We start from the raw sequence: 16,203 nt of genomic DNA on the forward strand, positions 1-16,203 counted from the left end.
GGCTATGCCATCACCTTCTGGCGAACATACATCTCAAATCCAGAGAAAGGTTAATTGGGTGACTTTGAATCCTTACGGTGAAATACCACAGCAACTTGAAGGCAATACTGAAGCTAAAGAAGGATTGGATGCTGGTAACGTGCAAACAATTAGGAAGCATAGTGTTGGTGGAAATTCAAAAAATCATATTTTGCCTGCATTTGAGTCCTTTGACTTTGAACGAAGTGATGTGATGGAAGAAGATGTCATGGGCTCTGAACCTGGCCTTGTTTACTTTGAAGTAAGATTTCTCCCTTTAGTATCTGATGATTACTTTTAAGGTTTACTGGCAGAGATGCGATAATTTGTTGCAAGTGTTCATCGTCATAAGGATGACCCGTAAAAGTAAGTTATGTAGTAAATAACAGGGAGTATTTCTGTCAAACCCCCTCTGCCCTTGTGGTTGCTGCTGCTATCTTTCTATTTCGCCAAAAAGACACGGAGAAGGTTAACAAGTAACAACCCCCTATTTGCACACACTACTACTCACTACTAATTGTGATTTGAAAATTGCAGGATGGATCTTATTCTAGGGGACCTGTAGATATCCCGGTGGGCGAAGATGATGCGACAAAGTACTATCTGACACCGACTTTCAAGTTTGAACAAGTAAGCTTGGCATGCACATTGGAGAATATCATATTTATATAACGTATTCTGGTGTTCGTACACGGATCATCCATTTATGGTTTTTATTCGAGTTTACAAAGTGCATGTTAATGTTATTGCTGGCAGTTGTGATAACTTGTGAGTTTGATATTCAGCACTGGTTGTTTTAACTGTAAGGTTCTTATATATAATATATGGCTGGTGTTAGTGATAGAAACCTAAAACTATTAAACCAGTATTCCTTTGATCATGGATTTTATGAAAAGAAGTTGATATATGCCCAGTTAATATTTTACCAGTTAGAGTTAAGATATTTTCATTTATGTTCTTTTTCAGTGCTTGGTTAAAGGCTGCCATAAAAGGATCCGTATCGTCCATACTATAGAATTCAACAATGGCGGTTCGGACATACAGATAATGAGAGTTGCTGTGTATGAAGAGGAATGGGTCAGTCCTGCTTCTATCAAACACCACAGGTATATTTTTTTCTTACATTTGTGATTACGAAGCATTGCTTCTCGAATGAACTAAATTACTATCACAACATAGATAACTTTGGGACAAAAATACCCTTGTCCCGAAAGAGTTGCTATGTTGGACACATCCACCCAAGCGTGAGTAACTAAAGTTCGACATTTAAGTGGATGTATCTAACAGTGCTAGTCTTTTGAGTATGTCGGTAAGAATTTTAGTTCTTTTGTGGGTAATTTTTGTCTTTTCGGTCCTGGAAGAATAAATATTTTTGGTTTCCCATGCATTTATTGTATTGGATGTTTAAAAAATTTACCAACAATGAAAACGTTAACTAATGTTCTAAGAGGTAAGAGCACTTATTAGCTCCCTATAGTAAAAAAGATAAGAAATGCAACTTGGCATGGATCTCCATCGGATGCATGTTTTTAATGTCAAGTTGCTGTTTGAAACAGTGATATGGAGTTTGATGTGGAGCCGTTTTCTCAAAGAAAGCGAACCAAGCCATCGGAGCTGATGGGGTCATGGAAAGTGTTTGAGGTTAGTGCCACTCCAGTGTACGGCGAGGAAACTGAGGTTGAAGAAAGAAATGGCTTCCCATATGTGTACCTTTGTACCGAAACCTTAAAGAAGCGGAGCCTCCCCGAGAGCAACTACTTTGGCGAGGAGGAGCAGATTGACATGCAAGATGTTACCATGCTATGGCTTCCTGGGGGTGTAACTTGCTACGTCGACATTGACAAGGATGGGATTCTTTGCATCGGAGTTGGTTGGTACTCCGACGAAGGAATCAACCTTGTGATGGAAAGAGACTATGGCCTGGATGGAAAACTCAAAGAGGTGAGATGGAAATCGGAGGTAAAAAGAAGATGGACTAATCCACCACGCCATGAGTAAGTCGCGCCTCATCCGTAATGGACAGAAGGACCACTACTTCGCCTTAGACCACCGTGCGAACATAGCAGTATCTAGCCGGGACTAGCAACAGGTTTTAACCAAGGATTAGAGGCTTTGTAAATTGGCTAGTATGAGAAATACTAACATCCAAAGCTATATCAAATTTACTTGTAATAATGTTCAAAATAGCATGCATGTATCATCTTTCAGTTAGTCATGTAATAGTAGTTAATAGAGCTAATAATGGGTAATAAATAAACAATTTTTAAATTTTACTGAATTTAAAAAAATTGGTAAAACTGAATATTCTTCAAATAACTCAAAAATTTTATACATAATTTATTTCCTTTTTTTATACAATTTTTCTTGATTTCTTTCTTTTTTTCCATTCAATCATCCAACTGATAGGGTTATTTCATAAATTTTTTTTCCATGAAATTACAATAATACAATTGTTGAATGAAAAAAATGATGCGTCTCGGTGTAAATTGGAAAAAGAAAATATAGAGCTTGCATGAAAAATTATAGCAAGTTTGAACCAATGCTAAGGAGAAACATTGTTTCAGTAAGACTGTCTATTGTAAAAAGGTTTTAGAAAGAATTTTACATAAAATAAGAAAATTACAACAAAAAATGTGGATACACTAGATTCTTACATTTATCTTCCCCTCAAGTTAACATGAACTCAATTGTCCCTTAGTTAGTCATATATACATTTCTGAGGTATACAAGAAGAAAAGAGGTCAAAGAAATATTGTAACTAATTATAACACTGGTTGCTACCAAAAAGAATACTCAGTTTTATGAAACTGATCTCATAATGAGCTTGAAGCTGCAGTATCTGAGCTGATACCTCTTCTTATCATCCTTCCCTTTCTCATAGTCTCATTGCATGAAGCAAAGAACTCATGCCTTAAAGCTTCTTCAACACCGACCCTATTTCTTGGATTCACTGTCAGACACTTATCTATTAGATCAAACAATGATTTGGGGATTTCTAACTCGGGTCTCCTTGTGTTGACCTTGCACCACTTTTCTATGTCCCATGCTTGCAAGTACCGTTCATCTAGTAACTCCTGAAATCCAAGGAACATTAACAAAGATTACTTATAGACAGTAGACAAATATTAACTAAACATATTGTATTCATTTTTTCTTCTGTTTCTCTGAAAATTAAGAGATGTGTTTGTTATACTTTGCAAGTGACTAGAGCTATAAGCAGCCACCCGACATCTCTAAACATTATCCAAATGGCAATACAATTAAATCATCCCTATGCATGTCTGCGACGCAATGGCGTCTTTGGATCTACGTAGTGTTAGGCCTACAACAGCCGACGTAAGACTTTCTTGTATCCCAATCCATAGATACTACATGATGACGTCTTCAGATCCATATAGTTGACCCTAGCTACTGCCTTTATTTTTTTAATGGTAATATGAACTAGTGCTTGAATTCTAAAGAGAAAGTATTTCATTGATAATTATTTTATTCCTTATACTAATTAGAAAAGAAATTGAAAATTTTAATTTCTGTACGGATTCTTTGCAGCTTATACGCAGAATTTTTCAAATAAGAATTACCATTGGAAAAGATATTTCACGGTCATGTAGCTTTGCAACTTCCCAAAGCTCTTCACTGCCCCGTAACTTAGCAATGTCTTTTATATTCCTGCAACAACAATTTGATCAGCAGAGAGATAAAGACAGATCAAACATCCAAATGAATTTTGCAGCTGATATTTACTGTTCTGGATCGCCAGTGAAAGGAGTCTTCCCAATCACCATGTAAAGCAAAGTAACTCCAGCTGACCAAATATCAACCTTTGGTCCCTGAAACTGAGACTTAAGCAAAACCTGCAGAAACATCTTGAATTAGAAATACCGAGACAAAACCAGCCATTACTTAAAGAACACTAAAATTGCATTTAAAAATTAACAACTTTAAGGGGGTTTCCATATCCTTTTTAAGTCTATCAGTGAGAGAGATATAAGTGAATACTGAATAGAAATAGAAATGACAGCAAGACCTTACCTCAGGAGCACGGAATCCCTTAGTACCGACACATGAACCTTCTCTTTTGAGTTTTCCATCTCCTGGAAATTGAGGGAAATAATTAGTTGGTACATAGAAGGCAGTAATACCATTTCTCAGAAGTTGATATAAGAATCACACCTTTGCTTCTCAATAACCCAGCGGCAACAGATGAATGTAAAGGCATCGGTGTAAGATAAACCATCTTGCCATCTACCTTGCCTGAAGGGGCAGTTACTCTTTTCCTTTGGGAAGAAGGACCTTTAATGGAGCTATTGCTTGCAGATTGCACAGAATTATGCAGAAAACTGATAAGCCCTTTTCTTCCTTGGGTAGGCAGGGGCTCCCTGAGCCTTTCTGCAGAAGCAGTCCGAGTGCTTGTAACATCTTTTGCCGAGGTTATACCCGAGCCCTCTGTTCCTTGTGCTCTAAGTAAATTTCCACCGGTCTTACCAACACAGTTTTTCGGAGAACCAGCATAAGCTTTCTGCTTTGCATGCCTATTAATAAGTTCAGAATTTTTCTTATAATCTGCCAATTCCCTTTTGTTGAATGTCATGGACTTCCTTCCTCCATTGTTCTTTTCATGGGCCAATGGGCGGGAGCCAGATGGTACAGGCACATTGTTTGATGTATCGAGGCCTAGTTTTGATTTACCTGATCATATGTCATAATTGGTCTTTAAAATTAGCAAAAGTAACCAAGAAATAACTGAAGCAAACAAATATGCTTTAGGGAGGACATGCTTAGCATATTTATACATATCACCAAGCAGCCAAACTGGAATCTAATTGTGTTAGGACAACTTAAAATCGATTTTAAAACAGTCATGGATTCAGTCAGTTCTCCCATTTGTCTAAAGAATAAGAGTTAAGTGAATGGCAAGCTTACTTCCACTGTTGTACTTCTGCTTTAAATCCTGAAAAAAAAAACGAACAAAAAATAATCAGATTATATTTAGAAAATGATTGCACCTAAATCACATATAAGAAACAGAGTAGCAAGAGAGGCAACCTCACCATGGCAAGGTTGAAATCAATGAGGTAGCCCTTGCTTAGCTTTCGAGAAAAGAGGAAGTTTCCAGGTTTAACATCTCGATGAACAACTCCCTACATTTAGAATTTTAAATTTAAGAATAATTTCATATACTATCCTTCATCCATATGAGACTCTGAAATTAAAAGGGGAAGAAGTCACCTCTTTGTGTAAGCAAGCAAGGGCTCTGAACAAGCAATATGCATACCACTGAAGCTGAACTATATCAATTTCTCTTTTCAAAACCTACATATGAGAAGGGAAACTTAATTAAATCCATCAAACACAAATCCTAAAGTTACTAGGAATATTCTAATAAGTCATAATCAAATCAATTTGAAATCAATAGAATATAATTCATCTGCAGCATGTTTCCAAAACCAAAGATAAGAAGGGAAAAACTAGCTTTGCTAAAATTGAAGCCCAAAGAAGGTTAGGAGTCTTTTCATGAGCTAACCAACTTAAAATTGAGAAGGTTTACCAGAAAATTCATGTCCTGAGCTAAATTCACTTAATATGAATGTTTAAAAGATATGAGACGTTCAACTAACCTCGGGTCTGTCATGCTCAACATGTTCTAAAACAAAGCAGTCACTGCTGCCACTTTTGAAAGAACCTTCAAACTTTATTATGAAGCTTTTACCCCTGTATGATGAAAATAGAAAATGAAAAAAGCAGCTTGGATTGCAGCTTAAATATAACACAGTATCATGTCGTATACTTACCCAAAACGCTCAAGCATAATTCGCTCATTATTTATATGGTTTTTATGAGCATTATCATGTGGACCTGTAAAACCACATGCATTATAGCATCAATTTCTTAAGAACCATTATGCAGTGCATAGTAATAACAAAAATGTGCATTGAAACAATTCTTTCCATTTTCCATTAAAAATTGGAAATTGAATGGAATATGTATGAACTAGATTTCATGAAGAAAAAAAAAAATAGCCACACTTTCAGCTACTATTATGCAAGAAACAGATAACTTTTCCTTTATCATTTTTCTATAAGAACAATCATAATTACAGATGCACATTGCACATCACATAATTAGTGTGGAACACGTGCTATTTACATTTTATTGCAAGTTTTTTTCCATCAGTCTTTCTGCGGGCGCGGTAAACAGTGCCATAACCACCTGGATGGGAAAAAGAAGAAATTTCAATGCAATTCTGATATGGGTTTGAATCATCAGTAAATAAATGCAGGAGAGGCTGATGACTGGTACCTGAACCTTCTTCTTCCTCTATTGTAAAGGCTTCAAAAGATGGATGTGCTTTTTTCTCCACCTGATTTAACAAGATAACCACAACGAGTCATGCCAACATATATACTATACATCTTAAGCAACTAGTCAAAAATACTAAAAGAGCACATCCTAAAACAGGCATGTAACTATAAAAGGACAAGATATTCAAAGCTATAGGAGGTAAGGAGATTACCTTAGGAGTAACGGAGATAGTTTCTACTAGGTTCTCCTTGTGGTTTTGCTTTCGCTTGGGCTTCTGAAGCCATTTCTGAGTCTGATCATTTCTACATTGATCAACATCTTCTGGAGTTTTATTAGATATGTTACAGGCTAGTGACTCTGTGAGGACTGGTAACTTTGGTTGCAAATCATTCCTCTGTCCTTCCTTTGATATGGAAGGAGATTTTAGAAGCTGCTTTGGAGTTGAAGTCCCCATGTTTCTCACTGTACACTTTTTGTTGTCCAAATTTAACAAAGATACATGGTTTTCTGGTTCCACACCATTTTTTAGTTCTTCTGCAACAAGTGCAATATGGCCCCTCTCAAATACATCTTCCTTTTCTTTCTCCATGCCAAAACCAATCACCCCTTTCTTTGGATCAATTTCCACTTGCAAGCCTTCATCTTCATTCTTCGATTCACTTATTGGATCTTTGCTTGTATTAGTTTTACAAATATTATCTGCAGTACCAATATTATTTTGCTCAACCAATTCACTCCCTAGTGCGTCAAAGTTGTCCATTTTCTTTCCCAATTCAATGTTACCAACAAGGGTCTCATTGCAAAGTAAGGTATCTTGGAAACCAAATTCAATGTTACCAACAAGGGTCTCATTGCAAAGTAAGGTATCTTGGAAACCAGTTGACTGAGCATGGTTGACAGAGAGATTAGATTGCATGAATGAATCTGTACCTGTTTCCTTCTTACAAGTTAACTCACTTCCAGTTATGAACAAACTATCACTAGCTTTAGTTACAGGACCAGAAACCTCTCCCCGGAATGTGATTGTGCTGGTATTATTACCAGTCACGACAAAATTTGGTGCTGGACAATCAAAACACTCCCCATTTTCAATGATGCGCAAAGGGATAATAGCACTCTCAATATCCATATTTGCTGATTCAAATTTCAGTGCAGGGAAGTTGTTTCTCGTCATAATCTTTGCATCAGGCGCATAACTCTGCATGTAAAAGTAAACTCCCAAAGCTTGTCATTATATTCAGCACAGAATACAATGACAGATAAATAAAAGATCTTACAGATCTAATGCTCATATAATAATTACTTCAATCTAATGGCTGTTGTATTTCTTTTTTTTTTTTTTTTCCCTTTCTATCTAACATTAAAGTTAAAAAAAAATATATTGCAAATAAAGTGCAGAGCTAAACTTGGCAATTAGCTATAGTACTATACCATCAAGTATATATGTATAGTATTTTTAACTTCCGTTCAAATTGCAACAGAACAATAACAAACCAAAGGCTAATAAGCTCCAGATTCAATTAATGAAATCTTTTTTTTAATAACTAATTAGTATCCAAAACAGAAAAAGCTCAAGACCAAACGATGAATCTAATAGTGAAGCTATCCTGGCTTTTGCTCAGTATTCTTTTATCATTTCTGACTATCATTATTCTCTTCTCATATCTTTCAGAAGCAACAAGCTACTACCCTTAACAAAATCTACAAACTCCTTATGATTTTATAATATATTACCACCAAACAAAATCATATGCCATTATATGTGTGATTTTGAACCTAGTAGTTGATAAAGTCAAGAACTTGCGTACATAAGTAAAACACATAATTAAATTACGAAAGTTTTTACATACATCAAAATTAATTCCGAAAACCAACAATTTCAAACAATAAACTAAAAATCCACAAAGCAAAAAAGCGAATACCTCCAAAGATACTTCTAGAACCCCATCGCCAACTGTTAATCTCCTCTGATCTCTTTCAACCACTACCATCAAAATCAAAAGCAGTCATCAACACACACATCAGAACAAATTGAAACAACACTAATTCGAAATAATTATAACAATTAAATAAAAAATCTCATACCTCCGGCAGAAGTGAAAGACAACCTCCTCTTAGCAGCAGGAAACTTAACCATGTCAGTAGCCACCTTCCGTTTCTTGGACCAGCCGGAACATTCTGGAATGTTCCGAAACAGAAAACGGCGGTCAATGGAAACAGTTACGAACCTTCCAATGGCGCTAACGGCGTCGGCAGAAGGAGTAACGAGTCCATTAGCATTGAGTAAGATCGGGGAGCGAGGAAGTGAAGTCACGTGCCTGACGAAGTCGGGGCACGTGGGGAAGAGCTTGCAGTAGGAGGCGAGAAGTTGAGGGTGGACGGGGTGGCCGATTTGAAGAAGAAGGGAAAAGAGATGCCATGATTTCTCGGTGAGAATGGGATCGGGTTCTGATGTGAGCATGGTGGATTGTTGATTCGGATCTGTTTCGTGTAGCGTCTGCGAGGTGAAGTCGAGAGAGAGAGAGAGAAAGAGGCGCGGGAAATGAAAATGAAAATGAAGAAGAGAATAGAGGAGTTTGTTTTTGGAGGGGTTTTGAGTTTTTGGGTGAAAACACAGAGATTTTCCCGCTTGTTCCTTTTTTTTTTCATAATAAAATTTTTCCTTCTTGTTGGGCTTTTTTTTTTCTACTTAAACAAAAAAAGTCTGGTTTTTTCTAGTGGCTTTACTAAACGGGCCCTTACTAAACCTCTAATTTGATTATTAACAATTTTCAGTTTTTCACCCTGAGTAATTGCCTTTTTCTTTTTGTTTATTATAATTATAATCACTAGTCATGTAAATTGTGGAGCTAATTTGTCTCACTTAAAAGTTTTTTTTTTTTAACGATTATTACAATACCTTACATAATTATAGATATAGATAATTTTATGATATGTGTAACTAAGAACAATTTTAATGGAGTATTTTTAGAATTCTAAATCTGTTTTGTATAATTGTATATGAAGTGAAATGCTTTCAAATTTTATTTTATATTAGAAATTATTAATAAAAAAATGAGGTCTCATTTTAAAGACTATTTTATTTTTGTGGATAATTTTGAGTTTTGAATTAATTAAAAAATAAGTTTGTTAAAAAAAAAAACTATCCTAATTTTTAGAATTTCAAAAATTAGAAATAAAAAAATTAATTTGAGTTGGCTTATTGTAGTTGGGTCCTTATCTTTTTTCTTAATTAAATATTAAATTATCACTTTGTACTAAAAATAATTGATAAAATGAGATCGGTCTTATTTTAGAGAGACTATTTTATTTTTATGGATAATTAATTAAAATTTACCATATTGTATAAAATTTAAATTAACATAAAACTAAATATTTGGATGATAAATCTCACAATTAGTCTCAAATTAATATTTATAATATATAATTTCACAAATATTGATGTAATCAGTTTATAAGACGTAAAATAAAATTGAACTAAAACTCAAGATTGTAGATGCTTTAAAAACAGAAATGTTTCGTAACAAAAAAATAAATTAAAAAATAGCTAAAATTACTAAATTAGTCTTATTTAATATTTATTAATTCAAGTAACAATTAATGAATACAAATAAAACAAAAATGCTGACTTTTTTTTTGTTTATCTAGTATCATCGCTCTAAAAAAATTGTCATGTGTCTCATTAACTACAATTATTTTGTTTTAAAATTAAAAGGCCTACCATTAAATCAAAAGTACCAATATTTGTATATAAATAAAGGCACCATCACATATTAAAATTTCTCACTTACTAAATTTTGTCGTTTAAAGTGTTCAAATGTTAGTATTGTAATCAAGTTTGTTCACTAGTCATATATATGTCCTTGAGGCTATACCATATGCCAACGAGAAATATATCAGCTATTAAGGAAGGAAGCAATGCACTTAGGCACTTTACTTAGCAGGACAAAAATCTGTTGAAAACTTGAAATGATGAGTAGAAGTGTAGAACCAAGGCTGAGCCTGAAGAATTGCATAAAAAGACTCATAGATATTACTTAATCTAGTTCCTGCATCTGTGGATCTCTATCATAAGGGAACTAAGAGAATGTTAATTAGGAAGAAATAGTGGACAAAACACGAGTAACACAACATTGCTGTATGTCAGGGAGCTATGTGGGTAGTGTTTTCTTTTTCTTTATATTATTACATCCTCACCATATGTCCTACATCGCTGAGACGAAATAGCAAAGAGGTAAGGCGTTAGCATAAAAGAAAAAATTGTTGATGTTTTAAAGCATACCTTTCTCGGCCTTTTGGCTAAGATCAAGTGTAGTATCTGTTCTTATCAGTTTAATATCTGATATGTGGGCCATTGGCTCACACGATATTAAATTTATTTTTTGAGGGTGATGGGCCATTACAGTAGCTTGCTACTGGGCCTGTCAAGCGTCGCCCAAGCCTTACACTGCTGCATGGGCCTGGCGCACCCTACAAATTCAGTTCAAAATGTTCTCCGGTTTTTTGTCTAAGCATGTTTTTTGTCTACATTTGATAACACTATAAAAATATATGAAATTTTAACAATAGAAGAATACTAATCGATTGTTATTATTTGAGGATAAAAAATCCTAATAAGCCAAGGCAAGAAATGTGTAACGTAAATATGCCAAATTGAAAATCGTTTCAGCAATAAGTTAAACGCTATTTTTATGTAATTAGAACCATGGTGGTTTGAATTAGGTGGAGAGGAACTTTGAGTGTAATTCGAACTAATATGGTTCAAATTATTACCTAAATTTTCTTCATAAATCGAACCAGGTAGGTTCGAACCTTGGGTGCACATAGTTCGATCCAGAGAGGTTCGAATTATAGAGAGAGTCCGGCCTCAGTAATTCGAACTGGGCTGGTTCGAATTACACAAACCATAATTCGAACCGGGTTGGTTCGAATTAGTGGGAGAGAGACCTCTATATAACCGTTCTAAGCGTGAGTTGGTCTCATTAGATGGAGTAAGATGGCTAGTGAGGAGAGTTTTGTTGTTCTGGTTCACCGAGGATCCATTAAGAGGAAAACTCGTTCCGGAGTGAAGTTCACAGATAAGGATCCTCTCTGTATTGTCGTGAATCCAACGACAAGCTATGATGACCTTGTTAGATCTGTGCTGATGAAACTTGGCTTGGAAGGTGCGAAGCGGGTTAAGAAGTTTTTCTATCGCATTCCAGTCACGATCCTGCACGATACGGTGAAGTATGATTGTCTCACGATTGGTAGTGATGAGGACCTACAAGTCATGTTTCTTTGTCGGAGGCAGTTTCCGGAGGTGAGGACACCAGAATTGCTGGCAAAGCTTATTGATGTGGTATCCAGCTCAGGGGGTTCGAACCGGAATACAACCAATGTAGCCACGGCAGCTGGTTCCAGTTCCAGGGCTGCCGTGGCTTCTTCCTCCGTCCCAGTGTACGAGCCAGCGGTCCAACTTGTCGCCTCCCCGTCTTTTGCTGTTGATCTGAATGACGGCGTAGGCGACGAGGTAGGATCCTTTGATATTCTGCCGAACGCTTTAGAGGGCGTTCCACCGGTTGGCGTCGGAGACGGAGTCTTGGGTGATGCAGATGAGGACGACGTCGAGCCGGATACGATTGAGGATGACAGCGGCGACGAGGTTGGAGCGACTGGTCCTGCATTGGCGGGCGGTGGTTCTAGCTCTGGCACACAGCAGTATCCACCACATTTTTCCTCGTTGGACCTGGACGCCATGAGGCTTGAGGGGGTTTTAGGGCACGCTGTTGGATTCGGAGCTAGAGATGCGGAAGGGACTGCTGGTCTGACAGAGTTCCAGGTTGGTCAGCAATTCCAGGATAAAGACGAGGCCCTGTTAAGTGTGAAGCGTTACAGCATCCGGCGAGGGGTACAGTACAAGGTGCTGGAGTCCGATCACCGCCGGTATGTGGGCAAGTGTTCCGAGTTTGGGAATGGGTGCACATGGTTGATTCGACTGAGTCTCCGGAAGCGCAAGGGCATTTGGGAGGTCAAACGGTACAACGGACCTCACACTTGCCTGTCCACATCCATCTCGAGTGACCACAGGAGTTTGGATTATCATGTGATTTCGGCGTTCATTATGCCAATGGTTAGGGCTGACGCATCCGTGAGCATAAAGGTGCTCCTAAACGCCACGGCAGCGCACTTTGGTTTTAGGCCGACTTACAGGAGGGTATGGATGGCAAAGCAGAAGGCTATTGCCCTCATCTACGGTGACTGGGATGAGTCATACAACGACATACCTAGGTGGGTGTTGGGTGTCCAGCTGACGATGCCTGGAAGTGTTGCGGTCCTCAGGACGAGCCCGGTTCGAGTTGGAGGACAGGTGGATGAGTCTCAAGCGTATTTCCACAGACTTTTCTGGACTTTCCCTCCGTGCATCAAGGCATTCCGTCATTGCAAGTCGCTAGTCAGCATTGACGGCACACATCTGTATGGGAAGTATGGGGGAACGTTGCTCATCGCGATTGCACAGGACGAGAACTCCAACATTCTACCTGTCGCATTCGCACTAGTAGAGGGTGAGAATGCAGAGTCCTGGACATTCTTTCTCTCGCACCTTCGACAGCACGTGACCCCGCAGCCCGGTCTGCTGGTTATATTGGACAGGCACAACGGCATCAAGGCTGCGCTTGAGGCCCCTGACGGAGTTTGGTTACCGCCATCTGCGTACCGTGCATTCTGCATACGACACGTAGCGGCTAATTTTGCCCTTACCTTCAAGGGCAAAGACGCTAGGAGGCTTCTAGTGAATGCGGCGTATGCGAAGACCGAGGTTGAATTTGATTACTGGTTTGATATTCTGCGGTCTGAAGACCCGGCGATGTGTGAGTGGGCGAACCGGATTGATTACTCCTTGTGGACTCAACATCGTGATGAGGGGCGGAGATTCGGTCACATGACGACGAACATCTCCGAGTGTGTGAACTCAATCCTCAAGGGGGTCAGAAATCTCCCTGTAGCATCCCTAGTGAAGGCAACATATTGTAGGCTTGCGGAACTCTTTGTTCGCAAGGGGAGAGAGGCTGAGGCCCAAATGGGAACCGGACAACAATTCAGTCAGCATTTGGTGAAGTGTATTGAGGCCAACTTGAAGACGGCCAGGTGCTTCACGGTGACGTTGTATGACCGGGATAACTCCGAGTTCACCGTAGCAGAGACCACTCCGACTGGTTCTTTCTCCTTGGGTGCCTACAGAGTATCACTTGCCTCGCGGACATGTGACTGCGGGTACTTCCAGGCGCTTCATTTCCCGTGTCAGCACGCACTTGCATGCTGTGCCTACTCACGGGTCACCTGGACCTCTTACGTTCACAGCGTCTATCAGATTAGCTCGGTGTTCAGTGTGTATCGGATGGGATTCACACCTCCGATCCCGGAGGGCTTCTGGCCACCTTACGACGGGCCCACGGTGATTCCGGACCCTGACAAGAGGCGTGCGAGAGAGGGTCGTCCTAGATCCACAAGGATACGGACGAATATGGACGAGGCAGATCCGAATCGGCCAAAGAGGTGCGGCCTATGTCGCCAACCCGGACACACACGACGTTGTTGCTCACAGGTTGGAGGATCGTCTCAGACAGGGCGCCATTAGTGGGCATGTTGTTAGTGTTAGTATTATTTACATTTTAGTTTTCCTGTTAGATGCAATGTTTGAGCACGTATGTAACTATTTGATCTATATACATTGTACTTTGATTGTTGCGAGTAGTAATGAATATGTTGTCTTTCATTATGAATACTGCTACAAGTTCCGTCGATGCAAATTTTAATAAGTAAAGGTAAACACTAAACTGTTTCATGATTCAATGATTATAAATAGTCAATGTCCCACAACACAAATAACAAATAACATAGGTAAACAGACTACAACATAACAAGAAAAGTACATATCACTATCATACATGATTGAACCATAGGGAACAAAATACATGAAACGTGAATCATCTAAACAGATGCGATTCAGTACCACAGCGACGGGCTACCCGTGCCCTCTGACCTCGCCGGATAAACGGCTCCTCATCCTCGATGTCATCCCCATCCTCCTGCGGGGAAGGCTGTGCAGGTGGCGCAACATGCAGGGGTGCCGCAGCCAGCCCTGCGACAGACTCTGATGCAGCGGTGAAGGCGGATGGAGGGGTACCTCTGAGACAGAACTGGTGACCACCGGATGACTATGGAGGCTCGTTCAGATCAACATCTAATGGGGCTTGTGTGCCTGAGGTCTGACCACCACTGCGGGGAGTGACGTCCCCCTGCATGATGGCGGTGATCTCCTCTAGGAAGCGTGGACTCCCGAAGTCCCCAACAAGCGTGTCTGACCCAATAAAGTCTGACCACTGTGATCCTGGGATAACCCAAGGTGTACCCCCCTGCTCAGGCTGGTCATCGGCTGGCACACCAACGAAGTAATGTCCAAGAGGGCCCGATCTAAGTCCAGCGTCACCCGTGTCAGCCCCGTCACCCATCCCTGTACCATACCACTCACCCCCATGACCGCCATCGTGTGTACTAGTACCCGCAGCTGCAACAGCCCCTGAACCACCCCCGCCAACGTGCCCATGCTAATCCTCGTCGTCGTCCCCACGGTCAGCACGCCCCCTCGCCCTACCTCCCTGGACTCGTCGTCCGCCTCTAACGGGACCGGCGTCGTGATCATCGTCCATAGCATGATCAGGCCACCTAAACTCACGCTGGCTCCGCCGTGTCCCCACACCCATCCTCCTCTCAACCCTACGCCTGTCCGGCACGTCCTCAGGACGATCCATGTCAGGAACTCGCCCCGGACCCCGCTGTGACGCCTCAACTGGAACCGAAACTGCTCTTGGATCCCCCAGCTGCGTGTCCGGAGATAAGAACCTCTTCCCATGCTGACTCCACCACTCAAGGAACTCATGCGACGGTCCGGGGTTGGCAACAACGTCGAACCTCAGCACACTCTCCTGACGAGAGTCCCAGTAGAGATGCCACTTTTGCAAATAAGACGGGAACCACCGATCGCCACCTCTCCCGTCCTTGGACATCAGAAAGTCGATGTTCAATGCGGGAAGCGGAGGGGGCTGTACCCCTCCAAACTGCGGAAGAACACGATCTATCTTATGCCACTCTATGACAACAAAGTAGATCAGCGCGGTCACAGAGCGCCACAACGCTATATGCCGAGGCTCCAAAACCTCTGGATGCAGAACCTAAAGTACGTCGGGGCTACTGTACGGTATCCATATAAACTGCACAACACAAGGAACCCACCCTTGTCAGGGCAACTGTTGGAACCAACTCGAAAAGCTTGCTTATAAAAGGACACTTGTTAACTAGCATATTCACCTCCCTGTCCTGTAACCGGTCTATCCTGAGCCTCCACATCGCCACTCTAGGACCCTTCTCGCTCCCGGAAGGGTTGTAACCTGACCATCTGCAACATACACATGTGTTACATCAACTGAAATATGTGTTTAGAGTATGCAATAGACTATTAATGAAATGCAGTGTTGTGTGTAAAATTGAAATAGAGAAGGCCGCTTCTAGTACCTCGAGACCAACGGCCAACGTCTCATATCCTGTAGGCCTAAACCGAGGAAAGCGCCAAAAGATCCAAGACTGAAGTAGCTGAAGCGGGCCCGCTAACTTGACGACATGTCTGTTCGCCACTCGGCACATGCACCGGTACAACCAAGCCAGTGCTGCAGAACCCCAGCTGTAGGTACCCAGCTCCTCCAGCCTCGCTACGTACGGAAGCCATTTGATGTGAATCCGGTTCCCGGACTTGTCCGCAAACAGCTGCGTGCCCAACAACATCATGATGTACGCACGGGCATATCGGCGCACAGTCTCCTCATCTGCATCCTCAGGGCACTCACC

At 40.4% G+C, this 16,203-nt stretch overlaps 2 protein-coding genes across 3 annotated transcripts in view; one reads left to right on the forward strand and one right to left on the reverse strand.

Annotated features, from left to right (window-relative positions):
* The window catches only part of LOC107618816, a 4,397-nt gene extending 2,126 nt beyond the window's left edge, over positions 1-2,271 (forward strand). The window contains exons 4-7 of the mRNA XM_016320984.2: positions 1-280; positions 556-648; positions 985-1,124; positions 1,575-2,271. The exon at positions 1-280 is cut by the window's left edge and continues 26 nt beyond it. Of these exons, the coding sequence (XP_016176470.1) occupies positions 1-280; positions 556-648; positions 985-1,124; positions 1,575-2,016 (955 nt within the window). The 3' untranslated portion in view covers positions 2,017-2,271. The remainder of the gene's footprint in view (positions 281-555; positions 649-984; positions 1,125-1,574) is intronic.
* On the reverse strand, positions 2,653-8,925 carry LOC107619516 (probable serine/threonine-protein kinase cdc7). 2 transcript variants are annotated; one of them, XM_021111247.1, is made up of 16 exons: positions 8,407-8,924; positions 8,244-8,305; positions 7,159-7,519; positions 6,533-7,101; positions 6,319-6,379; positions 6,166-6,228; positions 5,811-5,874; positions 5,637-5,730; positions 5,248-5,331; positions 5,070-5,159; positions 4,942-4,969; positions 4,192-4,707; positions 4,051-4,112; positions 3,763-3,872; positions 3,600-3,687; positions 2,653-3,092 (listed from the first exon to the last, which is right to left on the reverse strand). In XM_021111247.1, exons 1-16 carry the CDS (start codon positions 8,780-8,782, stop codon positions 2,832-2,834), a joined length of 2,889 nt encoding a protein of 962 aa, XP_020966906.1. In that variant the 5' UTR covers positions 8,783-8,924; the 3' UTR covers positions 2,653-2,831. The 2 variants fall into 2 exon arrangements, with proteins under 2 accessions (XP_020966906.1, XP_016177298.1); XM_016321812.2 differs by having other exon boundaries at positions 6,533-7,519; positions 8,407-8,925.

Source organism: Arachis ipaensis, chromosome B09, assembly GCF_000816755.2.
Source record: "Arachis ipaensis cultivar K30076 chromosome B09, Araip1.1, whole genome shotgun sequence".
Lineage (NCBI taxonomy): Eukaryota > Viridiplantae > Streptophyta > Magnoliopsida > Fabales > Fabaceae > Arachis > Arachis ipaensis.